The sequence below is a fragment of the Sinohyriopsis cumingii genome, chromosome 1 (genome assembly GCF_028554795.1).
Source record: "Sinohyriopsis cumingii isolate HCF-2022 chromosome 1, ASM2855479v2, whole genome shotgun sequence".
NCBI lineage: Eukaryota > Metazoa > Mollusca > Bivalvia > Unionida > Unionidae > Sinohyriopsis > Sinohyriopsis cumingii.
Window position 1 is genome coordinate 64,448,922 of NC_142961.1, and position 27,737 is coordinate 64,476,658.

The 27,737-nt window shown below is 34.2% G+C and overlaps 1 protein-coding gene across 1 annotated transcript in view; it reads right to left on the reverse strand.

Moving 5' to 3' along the window:
• The window catches only part of LOC149807006 (PCNA-interacting partner-like), a 35,605-nt gene extending 14,989 nt beyond the window's left edge, over positions 1–20,616 (reverse strand). The window contains exons 1-8 of the mRNA XM_089960570.1: positions 20,533–20,616; positions 17,083–17,225; positions 16,227–16,420; positions 11,794–12,072; positions 10,349–10,528; positions 8,617–8,781; positions 5,361–5,515; positions 4,406–4,744 (exon numbers count right to left, since the gene is read on the reverse strand). Coding sequence (XP_089816696.1) covers positions 4,406–4,744; positions 5,361–5,515; positions 8,617–8,781; positions 10,349–10,528; positions 11,794–12,072; positions 16,227–16,420; positions 17,083–17,209 — 1,439 coding nt within the window. The 5' untranslated portion in view covers positions 17,210–17,225; positions 20,533–20,616. The remainder of the gene's footprint in view (positions 1–4,405; positions 4,745–5,360; positions 5,516–8,616; positions 8,782–10,348; positions 10,529–11,793; positions 12,073–16,226; positions 16,421–17,082; positions 17,226–20,532) is intronic.
• Positions 20,617–27,737: the final 7,121 nt, after the last annotated feature.

The window sequence follows — 27,737 nt, forward strand, 5'->3', positions numbered from 1 at the left end:
CATGGGATACCAGGGAGGCAACCTGGTTATTCTTGGAGATTTCAACTTTCACTCTGACTGTCCCAGAAACCCAAATAATCAAAACTCATAGATTCCATTAATGTTTTCAACCTGAAACAGTCAGTTAACCAACCCACCCAAAAACATGGTCACATTTTAGACTGGATTCTTCATAGACCTGATGGTAACATTCTATGGTCCACCTTTCGAATTTCAAACTGTTGAGCTGAAATAAGGGAGGTAACTGGAATTCTTCCTGTTCTACGCCGGCCAGCTTTGAAACAATGTTTCTTTTTTCGCTTCTGTTTACATTTAGGTAATGATGATAGTAGTCCCAGCTCGTTTAGTCTAGAGCACAATGTAGTGTGGAAAGCCAAAGAGTGATCATTTAAAGTAATTAATGAGGGTCCATCGTAGCATAAATGGGTTGACTGGCGAGTATCATGTGATGGCGGTTTGTTCAAAAACAATGGAGCAAGACAGCTGAGAAAAAGTCTAATTGCTCTCATTTCCAAAACAAGGAGATGAAGAAACACATACGAATTTAACAGCCAATACATAATGAACACAATAATGTAGATGAAAACAGGCAACAAGCACAAATATCATGAAAACGGCAATAACAAACGGAACAGCTGCTTCAAGCCGGTTAAGCAATAGCGGCCATCTTGTTTCCATATCTGCTTATGTTGCAACAAAAAGCTTGGTGGCAGTGATTGTACAATATGATAATGGCATTGTCAAATGAACTGAAACTATATCTAATTTGCAGAAATATGGCTATCATAAACAGAAAGCAATTGTTTCAGTAAATTATGTTTCTCCAATAATAATTCTCAACACATTACATTAGGATAATTTTTCCCTGCTGCCTCTGAATCAAGCTTTTCCAGAAAGATGGAAAAAATGTCTTCCCTGCCCCCCGTCTCTCTCTCTCTCTCTCTCTCTCTCTCTCTATATATATACCACTCCCTCGATAACTCGCGCCCTGATAACTCACAAACCCACTGATAACACAGGGTCAGGTGTGGATCCCATTTTTTAAAACCAGAAAATACCCCAAAAATTGATCCCTATTTGTTGAACATGAAGAAAGAAAATCGCGATCAAAATTGGTGACGGAAACTTTGATGTATCACTCGTTTTATCATCGAAAATGGTAGATAGGACCTGGAAATTTTAATCAACACTATGAAATATCAAATTTAAAAAAAGGTCATACAATTTTTTACATTTTCTTTCCAAACGACATTCCTAGTACACTGCAATTAACGATATGCAAGGAAATTTAGATCAATGAAAATGTCAATTACGCCAAGTGGAGGCAGTACTTTAATAAATACAAATTAAATATTTTTTTTTATCAATTGAAATTTGTGTTCTATCTTTTAGTTCTTTTTAAGTGTAATCATCATAAATGCAATATGTCCTCTTGAAATGAAACGTGAAATGCATCAATCTACCGTAACAGCTATGTCCGCGAGTGTTTCTCTGAGAACCTAATTAGGTGCCGACCTTGTTTTGATAACTGACTTCTGGAAGTATTTATTATATTGTTGCACTGAATTAAAAGCTGGCCTCCTTTGTATTATTACGTTAATTATGTGTTTTGAATCAAATAAATTAGGTGGGATAAAAAAAAGTTAAAAGAAATGAAAATCCAACAAACTTAAAATCTAGCGGCCCTGGTTGTATGTCGGGTGAACTAACTTCATTTGATCAATCAAACACTTATAAATGTTATTGTGTATGTTACATAAACTGCCTTAAATTAACCGACTCTTTCATTACTGTGATCAAAGATAGCAAGGCAGCCAAGCGAAATGAATACTTTGTAAAATAAAGAGCTTGATTTCACAGATACATTCCATTGTCGGCAAGCGAGTTTCAGAGAATTCTTGAACTGGAACTTAGAGATATCCTCAAGGATGATAAGAAGTTTCATTACTACTTCCAATGAAATCACGACATCAGTATCGTACTAATTGAACAATACAAAAATTGAGTTTTGACACAGACGATTGTCACATGAAATAAATATATCTTGTTGGGGGTGTATCAACATTTAGTCTAGTTCCCTGCTCTTGGGACTCCCGATTTAGCAGGATAATATTAAACACCACTACGGGAACCAGACTCATCAAGAAAACAAAAAGCAGTGACATAATACACATATTTTTTCGCGTACACGTGTTGGTTGTTTAAACCAGTTGGAATGATCTTTCATATGTTGGACATTTTGAAAATAAATGTTATTTAAACAGAATAACGAACAACTTCATTAGAAAGAGTGCGTTATTAAAAATTATTATCGACGTGGATATAAAATGAGGATTCAGTCAATAAACAGCCCAGTTCCCTAACGCCGCTTCCCCGCCCCACCCACCATGGTTTCTCGCTGTCAAAGCGATTTTTTCCCAATTTTTGGAGGTCCCTCGGTGACTCGCGCCTCGCTTATAGTGCAGTCTATGTTTGTGGACCCTGTTGTGCGTGAATGATTGAGGGAGAGGTCTATATATATATACACACACACACAAAAACACAAAGGGTAGCAACTCTTACAGGTTAACTCTCTTTCCCACCCAATATGTCGCTACCATTATACCCACTTTAAACCAGTTTTTACTTCAGAGAATCCTTAAAGGATGCTCACATTACAGGGAAAGGTGGAAGGGATCATTTGTAATGTGATCAGGTAAGTATTATTGGAAAAATATAATATACTAAAACATGTGATTTATCTATCAAATACTTCATCTGATCACATTATATAAGAAGAATATGGAAAAGGAGGAAATACCTGTAACATAGGAGGATTATGATTGCTCTACTAATGGATAATTCTCCTATGCTGGTTTAGCACAACTGGAGACCCATAGTTTTACACATGTACAAGGAAGAACCCTATGATGGTATTCTGCACTTGATTATGGCCCCACCCTTTCATTTTTAATCAGTTATATGGTAGATCAACTGTCCAAATACAATTTTGTGTTTTAAGTGAAACAATTACACTAATAAAAGAGCTGTCTGTTTATAATTAAATAATTAAATTAGGAAAGATGTTTTGATCACTTTAGAAGTAGTTGTGAAATGACACCATGTGGCAAAAATCAGTGTACTAAATTATTTGTACAACTTAAGTCAGATTCTGTGGCAGAAAAACAACGTAAAAACTTACAACACTAAGAAATAGATACATTTTTAGCCACATTGGGTTGATACTAAACCATGGCTTGAATTCAATGACTTTAGGAAAGACATTTCCAGTTACTGCAAACATTATCTCGAACAGTTATCAACTTTGCTAGCAATTTTTAAAATGTAAACATTTTGAATATATAGGCTGTACATCTATTTTTATGCAAATGATTGAAATTTTGGGACAAATGAAAAGGCACATAGGACATGTCAGTTTTCTAAAACTACTTGTCCTAGAGCATTTGCTGGTAAAAAATCAGATCAGCCATGACAGTTTACATCCTGTAACATGATAAACTTTATGTATGATATCCTCTAATTCAACACAAAACAAGACATGGCCATGCAGGTGCCATATTAAGTATATATATATATATATTTAGGTGTGAAACTCACCACATTTTGTGTTTAGTTTCCAGACTTTGAATGATTTTTTTTGGGTCTTGAGTGAATACTAAGTGTTAACTATAAAATACATGTTTTTAAATGATTTTAGTTATTTTAATGGAACTCAAGTGGTCAAGTGAACATTTAAAAGAAAGGCACAAATAAAAAGCTCAATTTTGTTTTCTTTGTTAGGGAATTTTTGTATATTCTGCAGCAGAATTGTGCAATTATGCAAGAGATGTCTGTTTTTGCAAAAATGAACAAAAATATTTTCAATCTATTTATGTACAGGATATCCATTGTGAACATCACATAGAGGGCACATATCATGATACAAATCACAATAAAAATGGCTAGCAATATCGAGCCCTAATGGACAGACAGACAGACAAGGTGATTACTTATTGAGCTAATGCATGTATAACTAATGGGAGTAAACCCTAAAACCCTGCTATAAAGTATTTTAAAGACTAAAAGGAGAGCAATTTTTTTCTAATGCTGTGTCATTTCTTTTGGATTTTTCCAAGTTTTTATTAATTTATTTGAATTTTTCAAGAGTATTGAAAACTAGTCAGTTGAAATTCATACTTCAAACAACAATTTTTTGTAACTTGTAAACTTGCACCCCATTATATTAAAACAGCAATGTTTGTTTGCAGTTCTGGAAACATTCCATGTGTTCAAAGACACTTTACACAAGATACTGAAGTAGTTTTTTGGTTCATACAGAGGTACTCATATAGTGTAAAGGAATTAACAGGCAAAACAAAACTTTAAAAAAAATTGTAACAGGCCAAATATACATGTGGAAATTTACCTGAACTGAGAAAGAATGCATGGAAATCTAATAGGAGTTTTTTGACTCGAGTAGATATCTGTCAAATGGTCCAGGGTAGACAGTCCATCATCCTGACTTCCCAGTCTGTCAAGTAGATGGCGCAGCACATATATTGTCCGTCTTCCCACCAGACTGCCACCATTACTGACAGACCTTTTAGGAGACCTCTTCATCTGCATCTCAATGTCAGCTAAGTAGCTACTGGCACAATGCTCAAGTCCCTCTGCCACCCTGTTGATGCTATCAAGCCTGATAGTGTTATCTTTGCAGTTTATTATCGCCCTCTTAATAATGTTAATAATTCGCTGGCAGGCTGACCTGTGTACATAGAGATTTACGCATCATAGCTGTGACAGCACAGAACCACAATATGATCAAGGAACTGGTATCAAAGAAAATAATATGTAATTAATATGATGAAAGGAAAATGTTTACAAGGAATGACTTCATTTTTACTGCAATAATTTAAAACTGAATCCCATTAGACACTTACCAAAGACTCTTTTTCTACTAACAGATCATTTTGGATTTGTAACATTCTCTAACGAACCTACATATAAAGTCTTATTACAAAACCAATGGCTGCAAACAGGATATAGAGGGAAATAAAAAAAACTGAAACTGGACTTTGCACTCAAGTGGACAGACAGATGGTCATATAGACTGTGACTTCTATTTCTCATCGGTTTTCTACAAAGAAGGCATAGAATAACAGAAAATCGTAAAGTTATCTTTCATCCCATTTTTTCTAGAGTAAATTACAGAACAAAATGTTCAGGAATGAACTGCTATTACTGACAGAACTGCACAATTTTAAAAACTTATTTTAACATTCAATCCAATTGTATTGTGACTGGGACCAACAATTGTTTTAGCTTCTGATGGGTCCTTAAAAACTTCCATTTTTATTTTTCATAAAAGGAAGAGTACTTACTGAGCATTATCCTCCTCTTCCACTACGTTTTGCATCCTCTGAATGTGTGTCACAAACTCCCCCAGACCCTTGACATACTGACCCAGGGGACACGATGGATCGGGGGCATAACCCTGGCCCCCAAGCCTCAACCTCATGATGAAAGAAAGAGCTGTCTGTGAAGAAATACAAAATAACACTTCATACAAAGCTGGTGGACAAACTTGAAGAAAGCAAATTTTTTTCATCCCTGCCTTTTTGTTTTTTTACACTATATAGCATATTGAAAAGAACTCTGGAATTAAACAATTTTAGCTCAAATGAATATCATCCATGTATCAATGGATGAATGAAGAAGTTGTAAAAATGACATAATCATCATCCATATATCAATAGACTGAATGAAGGAGTTGTAAAATGAGATAAACATCATCCATATATCAATGGACTGAATAAAGGTGTGTGTGTGTGTGATTAGGATTTTAACATAGCTTTAACAATTTTTTCACTCATATTGCTATGAGGTCTGCAATATGGCAGTTTATAGTGATGTCTAGCACTGGGGCATCATGCCGCAGACATGTAGCATGATGTCCCACCCAGTCACATTATCCTGACACCAGGTCAACCAGTCCTAACACTAATCTCTTAATGCTGAGCACCTAGTGAGGCAGCTGTTAGTACCATTTTTGTGAGTCTTTGGTATGACTCAGCAGGGAATCGAACCCACGACCTCCCGCTTCCATGGCGGATGTTCTAACCACTAGGCGACCGGAATGGAATGGACTGTAAAGTTGTACAAATGACAATCATTATCCATATATCAATGGACTGAATGAAGGAGTTGTAAAATGAGATAAACAACATTCATATATCAATGGACTGAATGAAGTTGTTGTAAAATGAGATAAACACCATCCATATATCAATTGATTGAATGAAGAAATTGTAAAAATGAGATAAACGTCAACTCAAAGTTAGATAAAATAATTTTCCATAAAAATGATTTGCAGTTTTTCTGAATAAATAAAATGTCATTATATGCTTTCAAGGCATATTAACTTACTCTGGTATGCATGAACATGCACAAATATTACGTAATTAAATGTTGAATCGACATGTACAAAGATCATACCATTAGCTGGTACTTAAACATGTACAAAGATCACACCATTAACAGGTGCATAAACATGTACAATGATTACATCATTTATAGTTGCAAACACATGTTCAAAGATTACATCTTTAACAGGTGCATCAGCACATTCAAAGATTACATCATTAACAGGTGTAGATCTTGCATTTTTGGTCAGTCTAGAACTGTTTATCTTACTTTTACAGTTCATCTGATTATAAAGTCTACCTGGCATCATATTGAAAATAAATTTGGACAGTCTAGAACTGTTTATCTGACTTTTATGCTACAGTTATTTGATCATAATGTCTACCTGACATCATAATGAAAATAAGTTTGGACAGTCAAGAACCGTTTATCTGACTTTTCCTGTTCATTTGATTAAAAAGTCTACCTGGCATCATAATTAAAATAAGTTTGGACAGTCTAGAACTGTTTATCTGACTTTTACAGTTCATTTGATTATAAAGTCTACCTGGCATCATGATGAAAATAAGTTTGGACAGTCTAGAACTGTTTATCTGACTTTTACAGTTTATTTGATTATAAAGTCTACCTGGCATAATCTGATCCATTTATCCCAACAGTTCGGTTAGTCTGACAATTGTCCTGAGGATAGTTTGCATCAGGTGTACAAAATACACCATACTGTCTAGTGTACATTAAACTGTACAAATATTTATCATCTTTTCATATGCCAGTCTCATTCACGATAAAAGACAAACAGGCAGATTGTTATGCATCAGTGAATTATAGTCAGCATTTTATGCCATTTCAGGCTGCTCCATTTGATCAGGTGTAGGATTCTTCTTAGACAAAATGCCCATTGTTTCACACTGCATTAATGCTTTTAAAACACCTTCATGTCTTCACTAAAATTTGGAAGGTAATATGGTGTTATCTTCTAAACAGAATAAATAGGGCAAATTCTGAGTGCAAGGAAAATCCTTTACTTTCTGTAGATGCAAAACAATTGCCACAGACACAAACCCTTGTTTCTCTGATTGAAAAAGTAAACTACTGACAACACCCAGTCTCCTTTATAAATTAACAAGGTGACTATAACTTATGCAGCTTGAATCAGCCTCCTTGCCAATTCTGTGCTAACTTTTGTTACCCAGTTATATTTGGTCCTGATTATATATATCAACAAAAAAGGAGACATTTAAAACTTACTCCTCATGTATGATTTAGATATTTTACGAATCATTTATTACCCACTTTTGCGTAAAGTTTCTCTGTTGTTTTGTATCCATTTAGATTGAGTTCTGGTATGACACACAGTGAATACCAGTTCTGACTGCTAGTTACTGTTTTACTCTGGACTTAAACAAACAATAAGCATCAATCTGAATTGAATAAAACATATTTCAACTCATGACACACTGGAAGTGAAGCCCTAATATTCAAGACAAGAAGACAAGCAATAGCAAAACTTAACGTAAAACTGATCAAATGATTGGTAATGTACTTAAATCAAACATGGTGAACAAATCTGGAACGTCTTCTTTACCATGATATAGGTTATGAGTGACTCAACACGCAGACCAGATAAAATAATCACCATGGAATTGGTGACCGGTGGGGATGGGGAGGGCGAGATTTCAAACCATGTGATTTAGTCACTTTGTCTTTACTAACTTGCAGAAGGCAGGTGGTTCTTGTCGATAGTTTTTATTTGTTACTGACATTAATAAATGCATGTGCCTGCTATGGCTTTCTTAGATGAATTCCTGATTTATAGCTTATAAAGGCAAATAACTAAAAATTATTCACAACTGCCAAACATTAAAGTAACTTGTATAGTTAAATATCATTTTGTATTGATACTTCACCTCTTGTATCAGTATGAGTATTGATATGGAAAAAATATGGATACTACTGAGTAATCGTTTCACCCTTGATATCAATGCAAGGTACAGGTGTAGATCATTCACTCCTTCTGATCATGAATGACCATGTTTCTTTTCTTATTATTTGAAACAAATATGTTGGCTCTGATCTACTGGTGAACTGTCTCATAGTCTATACTGTTCACAGTTTGGTGCTTGTTATATACAAGTAAATATGGTACACTGTACATGGTTATGGTTCATACAGGTAAATATATTAAATTGCACATGGGATATCTGCTTCATTTACCTGACACATTGTCATGTTTTTGTGCCTTGCTGCATGCCTAAGAGCAGTGAAGGCTTTGTGATCCAGTCCTCTCTCTGGAACATTGATAGCCCTTGCCAGGGCTAGTTCTGACCTTGAGTTCACCAGCAGTTCCAGGTAAGACAAAAACACAAGTCTTACGTAGGCCTGCAATGCAAATTAGTTTATTCATAAGCGAAACACATTCTTATTGCACTACAATCACTCTGACATTTGGTCCACTAATCAACAAGCCTCCTACATATCTTAAGTAAAAGCCCTCCACAAACTTTGGTCAAGGTACGGGGTTAAGAACTTGATTTATTATGCTAAAACCATTTTTCTTTTTTGTCAGTGACCTTGACCTCTGACCTCAAAATCAATAAGCTTCCCTCTTCTGCAAAGTGCAAATCATTCACCTATTTTGGTGAAGGTACATGGCCAATAATTGAATTTTTCTGCTAAGACAATTTTTCTTCTTTCGATCACAATGCCCATCATCTTTGACTTTTTAACAACAAAAATTTGTATAGGCTTCTATCAAGTTTGGTCCAGGTCTGAGATGCAGAATTAATGTAATTGTGCTGAAACCATTTTTCTTCTTTCAGTCATGGTGACTTTTATGTTTGAAATTTTGACTATGAAATTTATAGGCTATCCGCAAAGTTTGGCCCAGATCTGTGATTCAGAACTAATATTTTTGTGCTGATACCATTTTTCTTCTTTCATTCAAGGTCACCTTGATGCTTGATATTTTGACCCTGAAAACAACAGGCTTCTTTCTTTTCCCAGCTGCAAGCCTCCTATTTAGTTTTGATAGTTGTAATTGATCAAGAACAAGACATTTTGTGGAAACGAAACTGGCAACAAACAGATCAATGGACTGACAGATGGACATCAAAATATAATTACTCTGCCTTATGGTGGGCTTATAAATATTGGTAGCACTGTTCACTGAAAGGACAATATAACAAAAGCTGATTCTGTACCAAACATCAGCAATCAACAACTTAAAGAAAAAGAATATTTTCCAACAATGGGAATCAATCAGATTTGTGTTTGTAAAGATGTAGTTCCAATGAGTAATTTAAACAAATGTTTCCTCTCAAATAATATCTAAACACAAAATTAAATACATCTGCAGACTGATGTTACAACAAGAACATAAGAAATAAGAAAGGATAAATTGTCCAGCTCCACATACGTATATGCAAACATAAGGAATGAAACAACATTTTACTCCTACTTGCTACATGACATTTTGCAAATATCCCACATCATAAAAGAACCCATTTGACCTAACCTATTCAAATGGAATTAACTTAATTCTTCTAAGAACCCACCTGACAGACCTGTCCAATTGGAAACAACCCCAAACTTGTTGACAGGTTTATTAATAATATTATTATTAATGATCATAAACACCTATGTAAACACCTATTTTTAGAGCCTATGCAAGCTACACTATCAATATCTTAAAATAGAATTTTATAGCTGTGTACAAAAATTAGCTATCTAATATCTTGATTATAGATGATCATTACAATATACAGTCATGAACAAAACTACACATAATATTGATACAGTCAAATGCCATGAGTTACAAAAGATATACATATACATAACATGAGATGATGCTGTCTGATTTTTCCTATGAATGAGGATTTTGAAATATTTTCTTAGCAGGGCCACACAACTTATTTGAATCGTACTAGAGAGTGCCATAAAATCTCACCTCACTCACAGAAGTGCTCTGTTTAAAAGTACTTAGTTGATTCATTGCCTGTATAACATCTTCAATCTGTGCATCTGATACAGTGACACTTAAATGGTTGTCAGCCTCTCCTTCTAATGGGACTTCAACCACCACCTGCAGGAATGACTTGTCCCTACACAAAACCTTCATCATGGACAACTGAAACAAAGATACACATGTATCCGGCAACAACTGTAAAATAATCAACTGCATGACAATCCTATTCCTACACAGATACTTCATCAGATCAATTTTAAACAACCAAGCAGATGCTAGAATCTTCAACATGTAAGTGAAATTTAACTTCAAAATATCACATAAGTGAAGTTGTTTTACCTGATCATGAATCAGAGCTCACCCATACCCACTTTCCCAATTTAACATATTGATATTCTGTCTAAACAGTTAATTTTACATCATTGTTAATTGTAAAACTTATGCTGACAGTCTTGAAACACTAGCATAAACCTTTAAAATCAACTTGCACACATTTTTGTAGCTCCTAGTCCCCTCCAATATACATTAAGTTATGATTTTACCACTAACCATACCCTAAACTCTAACATATGACATACCAAGATTTTAAAACCCCAAACCAAATACTGTATCACTGAAGAAGTTTCAAGACTAAAACTTCAACATAGAAAAACTAATTCATCCAATATTTCACCAAGAAAGAATGAGCTGATTTACCTCCAAGAGTATTGGTCACTTTATATATGGAACAGTCCACTATTTTACTGGGTACCAACTAATGCTGTTATGAAAATTTCAGATTAAAGCTAGAAAAGTGTTTGATGAACTTTCTTTCCCATGACACAATTTGTTCTATGCCTCACTTTTCCCTATTCTTCCTTGACTCTGCCCTATTTAGAAAGAAGGGGAGGCCACTGTCAACACTTTTAATTTTAATGGTGTTACACTAAGAGTTGACAGGATAAGAAAACCTAACCAAAAGGTATATATTTGTTTTCAGTAATTCTCAGACACTATTTTCTTCTCTGAACCCATGACTTTCCAAACTACTTCAAAGACATACATAAATATAATATTTTAAACTGTACATGTAACAGACACTTTAAAAAAAAAAAGACTACTGCATTAACACTTTTAATAAATTTTATGTACGGATCACATTTTCTGCAAATTTTTCAAAGAAAATAAATTTTGTAACATTGTGAAAATAAATCAATAAATGTCTGAAAACCTGAGTTTCAAGTGTCACTGGACATTTCAAATTGTATCCAGCTTCTGCTACAAAGAACACAACGTAGCAATGAAATTACATATCTATTATATGTGCTACTGACTAAACATGACCAAAATTACTATTTTAAACAAAGCTGAAAAATTTCAATATAAAACCAATTAATCCTGAAGTTTTGGAAACAGTTTCACTTTACATTGCTTGAATATGATTGTACCTCAACACTATTTCTTGGAATATCAAGGAACAGGAAGTTTGTTGTCTGGAGCTCATTCCTCAGTTCCTCATTTATCTCCAGATCCTTGCAGACCAGGCTGTATATATCACACTGATCCACCTGGTTACACTCAGTCAGGAATTTCTCAAACTTATTGCAGATCTGGTGCTTTTCTGAACTCTCACTGCTCATACCTCCATTAGCTGACAGCTTATGGTGAATGATGTAGTTACTGGTGTCAATCACTACACTTGATTCCACCATAAAGTCCCCTCTTTCCTGTCAACATAAGCAAATTCTATTAAAAATTAAGTTTTAAAAAAACTGATTTCAAAACATGTGTTTAGCACTTATATCGTACATTCACAAAACTACATATGTTTTGTTCAAAGCTGACAGATCTTTGATAGGTGTAGGAACTGATGGCTTTGACATACATATATGCCATATAAAACAAGATCTTTTACCCAGCTTAGAACAAATTGTGAATGTGGTTTTGTATTTATTTTTGACACACCCTCATTTTTACAATTTCAAAATGTTTTTGCTAAACAGTGTGAATAAAATACAAAACAAATTATAACTATTAGCAATGGGTGTATCACAAAGGCACAGCTTACTATAATTTGCTATTTCCAATGGGTACATTGCAAAGGGCACTGCTCACTACAATTTGCTATTAGCAATGGGTATGACTAACAATTGCTATTAGAAATGGGTGCATAACAAAGGGCACCACTCACTACAATTTGCTTTTAGCAATGGGTATGACTATGATTTGCTATTAGCAATGGGTGCATAACAAAGGGCACGACTCACTACAATTTGCTATTAGCAATGGGTATGACTATGATTTGCTATTAGCAATGGGTGCATAACAAAGGGCACTACTCACTACAATTTGCTTTTAGCAATGGGTATGACTATGATTTGCTATTAGTGATGGGTGCATAACAAAGGGCACTACTCACTACAATTTGCTCAGCAGAGCCTTAAACAGTGGTAAGACAACATAAGAATGAGCAATCTGGGGACACAACTCCAAATGAGGACATATAATGTAGGAAATCCAACTCTTTCAATGTCTCATCAATGTAAAGGTGCATGATAAATATTGTTGAAATATTCCTTACTAAAGTTATGATGGCAAACACCAAATGAGGGGCAATCAGGGGCAATAACTCTTGAAAATGACAATGTATATCTTAACAAACAAGTCTAAAACACTGAAAAACATGTTGTGAACCCAATTTACTCATACCTGAATGTCAGTAAACATTTACAAAATAAACAGTCTGACTTTTGGAATTCCCATACTTCACAAACAACTCTCACAAAAATAATCATTGACACCTGGCTAAAAGAATGGAAATTATTTTAGTAAATTATGTTTCGCCAAAATCACTTACCCAATCACATTAACAATAGGATTACTGTCTGCCCTAGCCCTAACTGGAAGACAAGAAAGCACCTTTCCATCTGTATAACATATACATGAAGGAAAGTAGCGCTTACAGGTCAATACACCTGGTTCTCACTAGGTGGCCACCCCTATCCCAGATGTAACCAGTTTAAGCTTGAGTAAAACCTATAACAGGATGTTTGCATTGCAAGGATGGGTGGAAGTGATTGATAATAAGGTGATCAGGTAAGTATTTTAGGAGAAACATGATGTACTTAAGTTTTCCTTTCTTCATCAAATAAATCACTCAATCATATCAATGCTCAAGCATCCAGCTTCTACCTGTGTCACTCTGTAGATTGCTTTACTGAAAGTATAAACTTTTCCAGATGTGATGTAAGCACAACCAAAGTTTATGTGTTTATATACATGTAGCTAGATTCCAGTGGAATCAGCTACCCGGTTATTGCCTTACATTTAAAAGTTTAACAGATGAATCCTACAAAAGTTGCAGGATGTTGCCCTGGGCTGAAGTTCTGCTGTCATGGTAACTGCCCAACGAGATTCAGTTCTCTCCTTTACAATCCTGTGACAAGCAAATAGAAGCTTACGAAAGGAGACTGAGTGTGCCTATCAAATGACTGCACTGTGTCATGCATTGAGGCATTATGTTTGAAGCCCAGACTCATATAAATCATTCACTGAAATCTTCATAGTTGAATCTGAGCCTACAGGAGTTCAGAGTACTCTGATCTAATAACACCCTTTAGTCATGTGGCAAGCACTTGTCGAGTTATATCTTGCTTTTCTGCCCTAATCTGTAGAAATACTTGTTATCAACTGCTGTGAACATTATCCATACACCTCAGATAGCATCTGAGGGTATGTACCTGATCCTGCAGCTTTGGCTTTCTCAGTGGATCGACTGAGAGAGGATAGTTATTTGTTGGTTGCATAGCAATAGTAACCTGTTCTTAGAGATGAAACCAGGTTGCATGATTGGTGTAACTGATCAATAGGAAGAGAGCTGCATGTAGTTCAGATCCACAGACTCACCCTGCATGCTGATGCTAGTGCTATCAAGGAAGCAAGTCTTTATAATAGCTGTTCAGCAAGCTGGAAGACAGATGCTTAAACTAAAATGAGTTGAACCATGTCTAAGACCCATTTTGGGAACATGGTGTATGAGTGGTCTGTATATGTTTAAAGAGGTTGCTGCTGTTGCTGAGAATTACTCCTGTGGTATCAACTGGCCCTTCTAAAGTATGCTCTCTGATGGAGTTTTGTAGAGATAGCTACTTGCACTGGAAGCTGAAGGAGCAGCCCTGGTGTCACTTACTTTCTTGCCAAACAGAAGGTGAGAACAGAAAGGGAGTGTGTGCAGGGTCAACACATAATGTGGTTTCAAAGAAAAAGACTGCAGAAGTATGTCTCTTCTAATCAGTGCAGGTTAAAAAAGGCCATCAGGGTGTTTGCCATCATACAATGAGCAGCCAAACTGATTGCCTTTGTGATGTGGTCTACTGAATCCAGGCATGGTCACTTCCATCCTTCCCTGTCATGCAGAAGAGATGTTAGATTGAGTATGGAGGAAGTCAATACAGCATCCCTGACCAAGTTAAACATGGCATTAAACATGTGTCTATTCGCTTTATAATTAAGTGCAAACATGTTGAAGACAGTAATATTCTTGTATATGAATCTGGATACATCCAAATAATGATCAATGCTGTGTGTGATTTATACCAGTGTGAAGTGAAAGCTATAAGCAAATTACTCACCAAAGTGAAGGTTCTTGCATCACCGGGTTGTGAATTTTATCTTAAAAAAACCTGGTAATTTATTGAAATCTTTGATCTTTAGTAAATTTCTGAAGTATGTTCACAAGTTCTTTAGTTGCAAATATAAATAAAACATTACACATAGACAAGCTTTTATTATTGTTGAAGTGGCTGATAAAATGAGTCTGCTTATCCTATCTAGACAATAGAAAGAAACTTGATGAAGTTTCTAGCTCTAAAGAAACTGTTTTAAAGAAGAATAACCAGTATGAGGCTACAAAATGTACAAGAAAGTTCCAATCATCCTGGGTTAATGAGTATCCCTGGTTACAGTATTGTTATTGTTTCACTTTTCAGCTCAAGGTCTTTTATCTAAACATCTCTCTCACTCTCTCTCTCTCTTACTTAAATCCAAACTATCTCCAAATCCTTTTTTATCTATTCATTTATCAGTTTATATGCATATGCATGTCTGCTTCTGCTAACTATACCTACATTCTCATCTACATATCTACATGTATTATTTACATACATATTTTTGATAACTTAAATTATCAGCATATGGTTTTAAGGAGCTGCCAAAATAAAGCTAAAATAATTTATAACAACTTCTTTAAAATATCTCTCATTTTATTTTCCTTTTTTCACTCATATTTGAATATTATGTTTGGGACAAGCCCAAATTTCTCCAAGAGCAAGTTTATTTTCCACTCACTCCTGGACAAGTTTGCTTCTGTAATTTTTTTAATTCCTATTATTAGTCTTTCTGTTGATTTTGTTTTTCGCCATTATAGTAAAGGATGTAAAGGTATTATATGCAAATAAAAACTGAAAACCTGCACCAGATCTCTTTTTTGATGAAATGGAATCGGGTGTGATTTCAAGGTGAAAAACTCCTTCACAAGTCTATGCAACCATATGGATCTTGGGGCCTCTTGTTTTCATCTAATTCTGATAATAAATTTTGGTTATGAAACAAGTTACCTCAAGTTACATAATATTAAATGTTCGTTTTTGGTATAATGTGATCAAGAATAAAATTAATCATCTTGGAATTGCTGTGACATGTAAATGCTTAACCACTGCATCATCTGAGAACTCTTCAACAATTTCTTACAATCTTTTGACACTTCCTAAGAAAGACACATATTAAAACAGAATGCCATGTTTCAGCCCTTGCATTGCACAATGTATGAGAAACAATGATACAAATAAAATCTGTTTGTACATAAGATACTGGAGTTCCACACCTTCTTATTGCATTCTGCCAGACAGAGTTGTGTAACAATCAGCTGATCAGCATTTGAAAGAAGGGTGACTCTCTCATTGTGGAAAAGGCTATACTTCCTGCACAGCATCATGAAAAACTGAGATGGCTTTAAATATGCATGATGAAGAGGATACTGGTGCCTGCTGCGCAGGGGCACAACATTCAACTCATTACCTGTAGGAATGAAAATAAAAGTATTTTAAAAGAAAAATAATTGTCATCACAACATATTGTCAAGGCAGAAAGCACAGCATCATGTTTGGTGAAATATAGGCATTAGCTAAACTTGTGCTGTTATTATTTGTCACTGTCTGAATGTAGCATACCTTCAATGCACCACTTGCCAGGGTATGCTATTTTCAAGTTGATCCTTCTATGTTTTACTAACAATGGTTGTTCTATTAACATGCTGCTTCAGCTGTACTTGTTTGTTTTTGGTGTACTACCTCAAAGGACGATGAGTGCAACAGATATTTAAGTTCTGTTTATTACCGAACAAAGCCAGAAAATCTTCAAGGCCATGTCAAGTAATAATGCCGACAGTGATTAAAGTATGGTCTCAGATTACTGATAGAATCCTACAATCTGCATGTTCAGCTCAAGATCTTAAGCCTTTCATAATTTAGATCTGAATTTAATGACCAATATTCAATGACCAATTTTACATTTGCAACAAAAAATATTCACAACAACCATAATTCAATCTGAATGCATCTCATGGCTTTACACAAAAAATTAAAATTCATTCGCCTTTAGATGCAATTTTTTTTCCTGATCTAGCATGAAAAGTAATTTATGAATAGATGTAACTGTCAAGATAAAAGGAATTCAGAAACCTGCATGTTTGTTTAACTCCTGCAAAATTTGTGGCAAGCACTGGTCAAGTTGGTCAGCATCACAGCTTGTAACATAAAAGACTGTCCCATGTTTTGGACATGTAGAGGATACCTCTTTTCCAGTCATCCTGATTATGAATTGCCTGGCAAAATAAAGAAAAGAGCATTTACTTTTTAAATATCAAAAGCTGTTTAATTAATCTTAAGTACAAGGTATTACATGTATTAGTGTGTTCGTATTAGACTTAATGCTTGTAAAACATACTGATATGGTATTATCATATAACTTAATTATTTACATGTATCGATATCATTCATTACATCCTCAACAATTTTATGGAATGGCAGGGCCTGAATAATCCACTGCACAGAACAGCTACAAATTAATGCTATGCAACCATATTTGCCAATATGAAAGCTATGTCAAAAATCATGAAAATAATATTAATAATGATCACTTTATAAAATTTAATGGAATTTTAAATATTTGCTAAGCATTTGATCATTAAATAATTCCCCTAGGTACATGTACCTACATTTTGAGTACTAGGTAACTGCTACTAGTAAGGGGCCACACTAATACTGTTTACTCATTATCTAATTAAATAAACAGTCCATACTACCAGCCCCTCAGAATGAATCCTTAAGAAACAAGGCTTTCTTTATCATCTTTTGTCAACACACCAACATATGGTAGCAGTATTTTTTTTAAAACTCTGTCCTGCCAAACTGAATGCCTATCATCTTCTATTATGTTTTCTCATTTGTCACTTCAAGAAACTGGCACTTGCTGCTTAGCATGAGTAGATTCTGTTGGCTAATTTTAGCTAAAGAAATATGGCTGAATGAAAGAACATGGGAAAACCCCACTAGGAACCATCAACCCATGGGAAGCTACCTGCAAGCTTTGTTACATACTAACATTTGCCGAGCCTGAGACTCAAATCCATGTGGACACAGGTGAGATGGCCGTGATTGTCAAAGGTGAGTTTTTAGATCACTTGCCTCCCCATTTCTCAAAGATTAATAGTTGTGGACTAATGATAACATGAACCGTAATGATGTAAACTCTGATACATATATTGACAAGTTTGTGGTCAAGATTGGCCAACTACTAGAGGGCTGATGGACAGCAACACACCAAGAATATATGACAAAAGTAGTTGAATAATTTTGATTACAACAATCTTGGAGACAACTGCAGTAATTAACATGGCATCCATGAATTTTCAAAAAAATTCCTTCTCCTTATCAGATTATAAAAGTGTCAATTTGTATTAGTCATAGATGGAAATCATTTAAGAGTAATAAAACAGTGCTGAAAATTGGATAGCCTGACACCAGAGGCTCCTCTAATTTCAGACTATGCCCCTCCGGTATTCTAAGTGAAGTGCCAATCACGTCTGTCGACAAAAAGAAATCTAATTTGCTTAAGGAACCTTCAATCACACTGATGAAATGAGGAAATTTATTTTCAAATGGTTGAAAAACTAGTGAATTAATAATATATATCCCATGTATGCCCCACACCTTTATGAAGATTGTCTACTTACCAATCTTCTATCGATAGCTGTAAACTTTGCATACAAAACAAAGCATGTGACCAATGAATGGGGAACACATTATCTAGATTATTTATAAAATAGTGCTCACTTGCCTTTAACATACATGTAATTCTACCAGCAGTAGGACAAATTATTATTTTTAATGTTGCCTGCCACACATACAGTTTATAGTTGAAATCTACTGCTTTTGAAAATTAACAGTCTTTAAACAAAAATTGACAACAGTGTTTTTTTTCTTCATATTCCATCCATGCATTTAGAGAAACCAGCCAGAACCAGTCTACTAGATAACAAAACTGTTCACTGTAACCAGTGTATTGATGCTTGACTGAGTAATGGGATTAAGGCTAACATGTACATACAACAAACCTGCTAACCAATTACCTTATTGTTATAAATTTGGCAGTCTGGAGCATTTAGGCCAAATGTGGGATGTCTTTTGAGGTATTATACTAAAAGGATTAAATCTGGTCTATGAGAGCTTTTGAATCTTTGATTAAAAATTGGCTATCCTTTTGTGGAGTTGAGATAAAAATGAACACCTGAGTAAGAAATTTTATTTTTTTTTCTTGTCTAAATGCTATTGCATTATTCAAGATGTTTCAAATTAAAGGCTGATACATAATAATTGAGCTGTCCCTTACTCATGATTATACAAGTGTAATGCAATACTGTTAAACATATTTATGCAGCACCTTGAACAATGTCAAAACAGGACCACGGGTGGTCAAGTGGTCTAGCTCGCCTTGTACTGATCACTGCTATCTCATCTGTGCAAATCGGTTTGCTTCTTTGTCGTGGTCAATGTGGGCATGTAAGAAAGCTTGCCAGTAGCTTCCCATGGGTTGGTAGTTCTTACTGGGGTTCTTCCTCCACGATTTATACTGGCCATCATGTGCATAGACCATTGTTTGCTGAAAAATTGCATTAAGTCCATAACAAGAACGACATAAAATGAGTAAATGGAAACAGTATAAAGCAAAACACATTTCAGACAATAATGAACATCACCACTGCTGATCCAATGAGTCAGGACATCGATAGAGCAATTGGACAATGATTTACATCAGCATCTAGATGAAAATTTTACTTTATGGGAAATATTTTGAGAGCTAAATAAACATAAAAGTCAATTTAATATGAATCTGTTTATTTCTTTTCGTATTTTAAGTACAGCAGTTGCAACACTGTATGACAAATAATAGCAAAAGAATAGGGCAATTTAAGGTCAACGGAAATTGTAGTCAAGGCTTGTCGAATTTCAGTCAGGGCTTGTGATTGTTTTTAAAATCAACAGCCCTGGACCTGTGTTAGAAAAAAAAATTCTTTGAGCACTGAAAAACGGACTTCATATGGTGCAAGTCAAACAACACATCATGCAATCTTGACTGGGAAAATAAAATATAAATCATTGTTACAACACTACTATAAGATAGTTCAGCATGCCCTACAAAAACTCCTTTTCTAGGACACGTCCTCCTTCTTAGCCCTAAATTCACTATACAGATACTGATATGCCCACTCTTTATTAAAGATGATAACAATAATTGTATTTATTTTTCTCACTTAGGCAAGCACACAGGTCCATCGACACAAGATCAATAAAACGCTAAAAGTTACAGATTATATAAAATATTTAACAAAATAGTATTTAATTTTTGTTCAAATACACCAATAACTAAATATTAAAACACTTTTAATATTAAAACTGATGTATTTAAGTATAGGCCCTACTTGATTGTATTTGAGTAAAAAAGACAACCCTGTTTACTGCAGTAAAAATTAAACCGTCATAATCATTATGATTAGCCATTTTATCAATTAAAAATCTGTCCGTGTACTTTAAAACGCAAAGGTTAAGGGGCATACTATATTTATATATTACTTTTATATATAACCTGTTGAAATATACACGTTCAAACAAACTTTGATTTCAAAACAGCCTCCCAATGACGTTTTCCAATCAAATTAACAACCCTGTTGGGCGAAAGCTTGGAATAACGCTCCAATTTGAAACTCCGCATTTAATGCGTTGTTTCTTGAGAAATTGCAAGACAATGCAAAGCGATATAAACATGAAGGATCACTGGGTTTAGCTTTAGCTAACAGAGAATCTTAAAAAGTGTGTGTGTGTGTGTGTGTGTGTGTGTGTGTGTGTGTGTGTGTGTGTGTGGTGTGTGTGTGTGTGTGGGTGTGTGGGGTGTGTACATATAAAACACACACACACACACACACACATATATACATATATATATATATATATATATATATATATATATATATATATATATATATATATATATATATATATATATATATATATATATATATATATATATATATATATATATATATATATTTGGATTAATGAGATTTATTTAATTCTTTAATTCTGTGCTGTAAGAAGCAGGAATGTATATACTTTCCCCCTTTCATAAATCCGAGTAGAGTTGAAAATTGTATCAATACCTAATTTGGTCAAGTATACCAGATGTCATTTGAATGGAGGTCATATCTACATAATCTGATCCTAAGAGTGTATTTAATTTGTACTGATATCATGCATGTCCTAGTTGCTGATAGGCACAATAATGAAAAAGTCAGACCATGACTGTTATGATATTTCACAGTAAGATGATTTAGATGTTTTGGGAATCTTTTCTAGTGAATCAGATTTGATTATTTGATATGCATTAGATGACTCTATAAGAGAATTAAAGCACCTCATTATCATTCTTCATGTTGTTGTAATTTGTATCATTTGTTGCTGTTCTTAATGATTATACATTATATACTTTTGTATTATTTGTTGCTGTTCTTAATGATTATACATTATATACATTTGTGTTTAGTACCTGACCTTGTCCAAAATCAAGTTCACTGTGTAACTAACCAGAAGGCATTTATTTTGCATAGAACATATTCTATAGCTAATATTTCTATACAAGTGTAGATTAAATATCATTATTAATGTAAACATGCTTACCTGAATTTGAATTAAAAGATACAGTCTTGATTCTGACCTTGGAATGTTCTAGAATGGAAAATTCCATTACATTACAGTTTTTTCAGAAGAGTATATAATCTTCTTTATCGAAGGAGTTATAGTCAATTCAGACATGGACATTGCCTCAATCCAGGTCACTAGCACATTAGCAAGTCTGAGAATACAGACACATCAACACATTCAATATTAGACTGTATTTGGAATACTGCTGGAATTCAATTGGAACTATAGACATTTGAACTTATGATACAACCTTTAGGACTATTTTGGATTTAATTCAATATAATGTAAGTTCTTTTAAAATTTTTACTTTGAATTAAACTATTTGTTGAATTTAACAAACTTGTTGGATTTCACTCTTTCCTGTTACTTAATTTAAAAACATAGAGTTGTAAAAAGTTATATTCAACATTGTAAAAGTCTGAGTAGAAATTTTTTATAATTTGTTAATTGAAATTGCAGAGGGGAAAAATATTTTATTCTAAACAGACAATACTTTGCTGGACTCTTGTGAAACTATTCAAGGATTTTTAATTAATTTCGGTGGATTATGTGAAGCATTCAAAGACTTTAGTGACATTCAACTTCATTGGATTAACTTCAAGTAAAACTTTTGGGTATTAGAACAGTGTTTCTTCATTGTTGATAGCACATAAGCACTTTAGAACCTTCATATGTTTGAATCATTTCAGGATGAATGTGAAATTGATAGTAAATTTAGGAAGCACAGAAATTCATACATGATGTAATTTCTTTTTAATTTATTCAATTTGTTTGATTACATTAGGTAAATAAATTTATATTATGGAAAATTTAATGCTTGTTGAATTTTATATTGTCTTATTACACAGTTTAAGTACATAAATGAGAGAGAGACTCTAAAACAGTAAAACTACAACTAATTCCTATTACTCAGAATTATGCGTGTGAACAGTGTATTTATGTGCTGATGGAAAACTTGATGTTTTAAATTTATGTCAAAGTTTCCAGGTGAAGCTATCAAAATTAAAGCACATACCCAGTAGTAATTTTTTTCTTCTTCTGCTTTCATCAGTTTTGCATGATCTTTAAGGTTGTGAAATTGAATCTTGAAAAAATTAAATTGCAGAAACTATTCTTTATCCATATGATTAGTATGATGTAATTTATATAATTATTGTTCCAAAAAACTGCAATATATATTACTATCCAACACCCACTTTTTGAGCACTATCCAACATGCTGTGTACAGTGATCCCAGTCACACACATGAAGGTAGGGAGTATTTATATGTATACTATATTTACAGGCATACAATTATACTATCACACTCTCAAAATGATAGTAGTATTTATATTGACACTATACCCACAAATATACTATCACACACATGGAAAGAAGGGGCTTTTAAGTTTATGTTGTATGTGATCAGACACAAACTTAGACGTACACAAACATAAAGCATAAAACACACAAAAGCAATGATTTTGAGTGTTATGTCTCCTTTCATAGTGATCTGGACAGTTGTGAGTGAAACCAAAGAGAGTTTACACAAGAAGCACTGCTTAAAAGTTCTTATTCTGAAGCCAGTCTATAGACTAATACTTAGTTTGAGGCATTATTGCCTTTCCACATATATTCTTCTCATCCAGATAAATGTCTGTGATGCATATGATTACCCATGTTGTCTTGACATACACTTCCAGATCTTGCACTATGTTTGAAATAATGGTTGAAGATTCAACATTGGTCCATATCTTGTTGAGTTGTCTTGAGAACTGATGACACATTGGGCCAAATCACCTCTGTAGATAGTCTAAGACTGGATTGAAACTGATTGTGAAGTTCCATCAATCAGAACATGTGTAACATAATTCAGTCAGGGAGTGCAGTCTATCTTCCTATAAGAATACAGCTGATGTGTGACGTAAAAGTATTTTTAAATGGTCACCTTCCTGAAAGCAAAATTATTAATTGTGGAGTACCACAGTGCTCTACCATTTGACCTGTTATTCAGTCTTATTAATGACTTACCCCTTAAGAAATTAAATTCAATTTCTTCCACTGACCTCTATGCAGATGACACTACAAGTCAGGTAAAACCAAAACTGAACTTGAAAATATCTTACATGATGCTCTTAACAGACATGTAATATATCTGACCAGTACTTCAAACCATTGACAAAGGAATACTAATGAAATGGTGATACTAGGCTTTTCAAAAGCATCTGATACTGTGCTACATCATAAATTACTGTTCAAGTTAGAAAACTATAGAATCACTGGCCACTACACTGCTGGCTAAAGATGTTCTTGACAAAATGACACACGCAAGTGGTGGTAAATGGAGAATCATCTGAAGCACTGTCAACTCCACTGTCCCTCAGGGAATTGTGCCAGGATGCCTCCACTTCCTTTACCACATAAACAACCTTCCAGAATGTGAAATCTCAGGTTAGGTTGTTTGCAGACAACTGTCTCTTTTACAGAACAATTCAAAACCAGGGTGACCACCATATACTCTAATATTCAAATTGACCTTAGAGTGACCACCACACACTCCAAAATGATCTCATGGCCCTCCCAAAAATGGACAGCAGATTGTGGTATGACTCTTAATGCCACTAAATGCTACCTCATGAGTATGACCAGTAAAACAAAAAAAGTCATCTCACCTCTAGACCTTAAATAATCACATACTACAACAAGGCAGTGAAAACACATACATGTATCTTGGAGTAACATTATCTGAAGACTTCAAGTGGTAATCTCATATCATCAAAGTTACCAATAAAGCAAGCTCTTCATTAGCATTCGTCAAAAGAAACTTCAGACACTGTCCACAGACGTCCAGATGATCCACCTATCTAGCAGTGGTCATAACCATGTTAGAGTATGGTTGTGCCATTTGAGATCCCTATTACACCAAGGATATAAAAGAGTCGAGAAGGTTCAATGCCAGGCAGCTAGATTTGTATCTAGTGACTGTAACAAAACCAGTGAAGCAGGATGCACCGCCAAAATGTTAAATTACCTGGATCTACTAACCCTTCAAGACAGGTGAGGAATGATCTGACATACCTCTACAAAGTGGCTGCGGGGTTAGTTTTGGCTCTTTTACCAAATGTATTTCTAAAATATTTCAGACATAAACGCCAAATCAAAGCCAAATCTTTTCCTAATTTTATAACTAAAAACATTTGTAGAAAAACAAGTAAATAACAGTAGATGTTTCATAGTTGAGCACTGTAGAAAACAACAATTTAGAAATTCTAAATTTGTAAAAATAATTGTGGACTGGAATCATCTGAGTGACAGTGTTGTGTGCACGTCAACAGTGGAGAAGTTCAAGACAGATCTTAAATAGTTCAACTAACTTTTTAGCAGCTTACTCTTCCAATGCAGTTGTATGCCTTAACTGGCCCTACAATGTTAACCTTAATATGACTTCTCATGATAGAAATCTTAACGTATTTGTAGATAACAATCGAACAGGGTCTATTAACATTAAAAATGTTTCACAAAAGGTTAATTCTCATTACTGGACTAATTAAGGAAATCAGAACATTTTTTCCTTTTCAGTAAAGGGTCGTCTTTTTAGCAGTATTTTGATTATTGTTATGTGAATTTGTGGCAATGCCTCTAATTCAAATGTAACAAAATGGTATGCCATTTAATTCTAAAGCAATGTACAGACACTTTTTCAGGATGCAATGAATTACATAAAAATTGTAATATATGAAAGAATATTCCTTAAGAAGGCTATGTTTTTATATAAAATGTCCAGAGAAGCCATTCCTGTCTACCTAAGCAATATCTTTCACCAAAGAGATGCTGAAAGTAATCTAACTTTAAGGTCCATTAGAAGTAATAATAACATTATACCAAGGCCAAAGAGGGAATTTTTTTTAGAAAGAGCTTTCAATATACTGTTCCGTTGGTATTTAACAACATTCCTAATGACACAAAGCAGGCTGGCATTTATTCTTTTCATAATCATTATCTTAAATGGATTTGAGTTAAAGACAGTCAGATAACAACGTGAATACCTTCAGCTTTTCTCTGACTATAGATCTTTATCACAGAAGAATTTATTTATTATTATTTTAATACAGTATGATATTTTATATATATTTATGTGTTCACAGATATTTGTGGAAATGCTACAGGCTTGAAAGTCATCAGAATAACTAAATTATTTAGTGTTAAGCCAAATTTTGTTCCATTATGCTGTACATGCTCTTTATATTGCTCATATCAGGCAGAGTACTTCCTGCAAATGAGTTCTCAGTTACCTTCTCTAAAAAGCAGTTATTATTATTATTAATATTATGATTATTATTATTGTTATTTATAATTTTATTATTGTTATTATTTTGCAATACCATTCACAGAAATACCAGATCCCATATTAGATGGAAAATCCAAAATATGCTCCAGCTATTTCAGTTGTACACTGACATAACAAAAGAAATATATGCTTACTTACCAGCTCAGAATGAGAAATCCAACATAAAATCTATTAATGATAATTTCAATATTCTTAAAACAATCACTTAACCAAAAGCCTAATTTTGTTGAAACTGGAAAAACATTGAAGAGGGTTTCATAATGTTATGAGGAAAACTAAATGTACACTTAATTGTGTTAATTAGCATGTGCAAGTGCATCACGAGATGTAAAAGTCAGGATTCACTTCTGCTAGTAAAATGACTGACTTTGCTCTGTTTTACTGCCTGCGACAAGAATAAATAAAGGTTGCAAATGATTAATACCTTACAATTTACATCTGTTGACAAGCATTGACTAGGTCAGACTGGAAATTAGTCTAGTTCCCTTTATTTCCAAAGGCATCACTGTATTTATATGGCTGCTGAATAATATTGTTGTTTTGAAAAGATTCTTTGTCTTTATCCCTAATGTAAACTCAGGTTATACAGCAGATACATATTAAACATTTACAACATGCTGAGGATGCTGACATTGTGTAACAGGTCAAATTTTGCCTTTATAACGGAAAAATGATCATTACAGGATTCCCCCACCCCCAACATGTTTGACTGCCCAAAACATACCAGTTTGAAGTATGACAATGATTACCTTTGAGTCTCTTTCGAAGAGTCAAAATTATTCAAATTGCATTAGAAAAGGATATTCTGAATGGAATGACTAGTTTGGTACCCTGACCTGCTGTACAAAGCAACAAAGGAGGTCAGGGAACAAGGTCAAATAACTGTGACAGAAGTGGTATCTGAGAGTCAGCACAATAGGCCACTTGAAAGAATGTGGTAACCATGACTATGAACTAAAAAACATGTCTCTCCAGTTTGTTGCAATAACTTTGGAATCAAATACGCAATCACTGACAAATATAGAATTTGCTTTGATGAATATATCATTAAGGGGAGAAAAGTCTCACGCTTCATTCACATGGAGTGAATTTTATGGCTGTTTTGATATGTGCAAATCAAGCACCTAAAATAATCAAGAAATCTTTTACAACTCAGCAATAGAATACATTTCAGGGACCAGAATGTCTGTCAAATATGGTTTATTCCTGGGGTTTCCAACTGAGTCAACAGTTTATAGAAGCCACCAAGTGTTTCTTGATGAACAACAAAAGTACACATAACTTGCTAAGACTGAAAACCTTCGTGGATGTCTTGTACATAATATAAGGCAAAGCCTGTCAATTTTGGAATCAAAGGTCAAGGTTACTATGGTTGGGAAATGAAAAATGTTGTGTGAAAAAAAGTCAGCTTTTGGTCATCTACCTTTACCAAAGTTTGTAGATAGACTATGCTTTGGATAGGGAAGAAGCCAATTAATTTTGGGGTCAAAAGGTCAAAATATCAAAGGTCAAGATTACAAAGTGTAAGAATAAACTAGTTTAAGTTTGTGACCTCATACCTTGACCAAAGGAAGAGGCCTCCTGATTTTTTGGTCAAAAGGTCAAAGATCAAGGTCAATGTAAATCAAAAGAAAACTGGATTTTGCATAATAAGAAATGAATCTGTCAATCTGTGGGTCTTAAGTTTAATTTCATTGTAAATCTAATAAGCAAATAGTGAGACACATTGGTCAATAATCTACAGACTAAATTA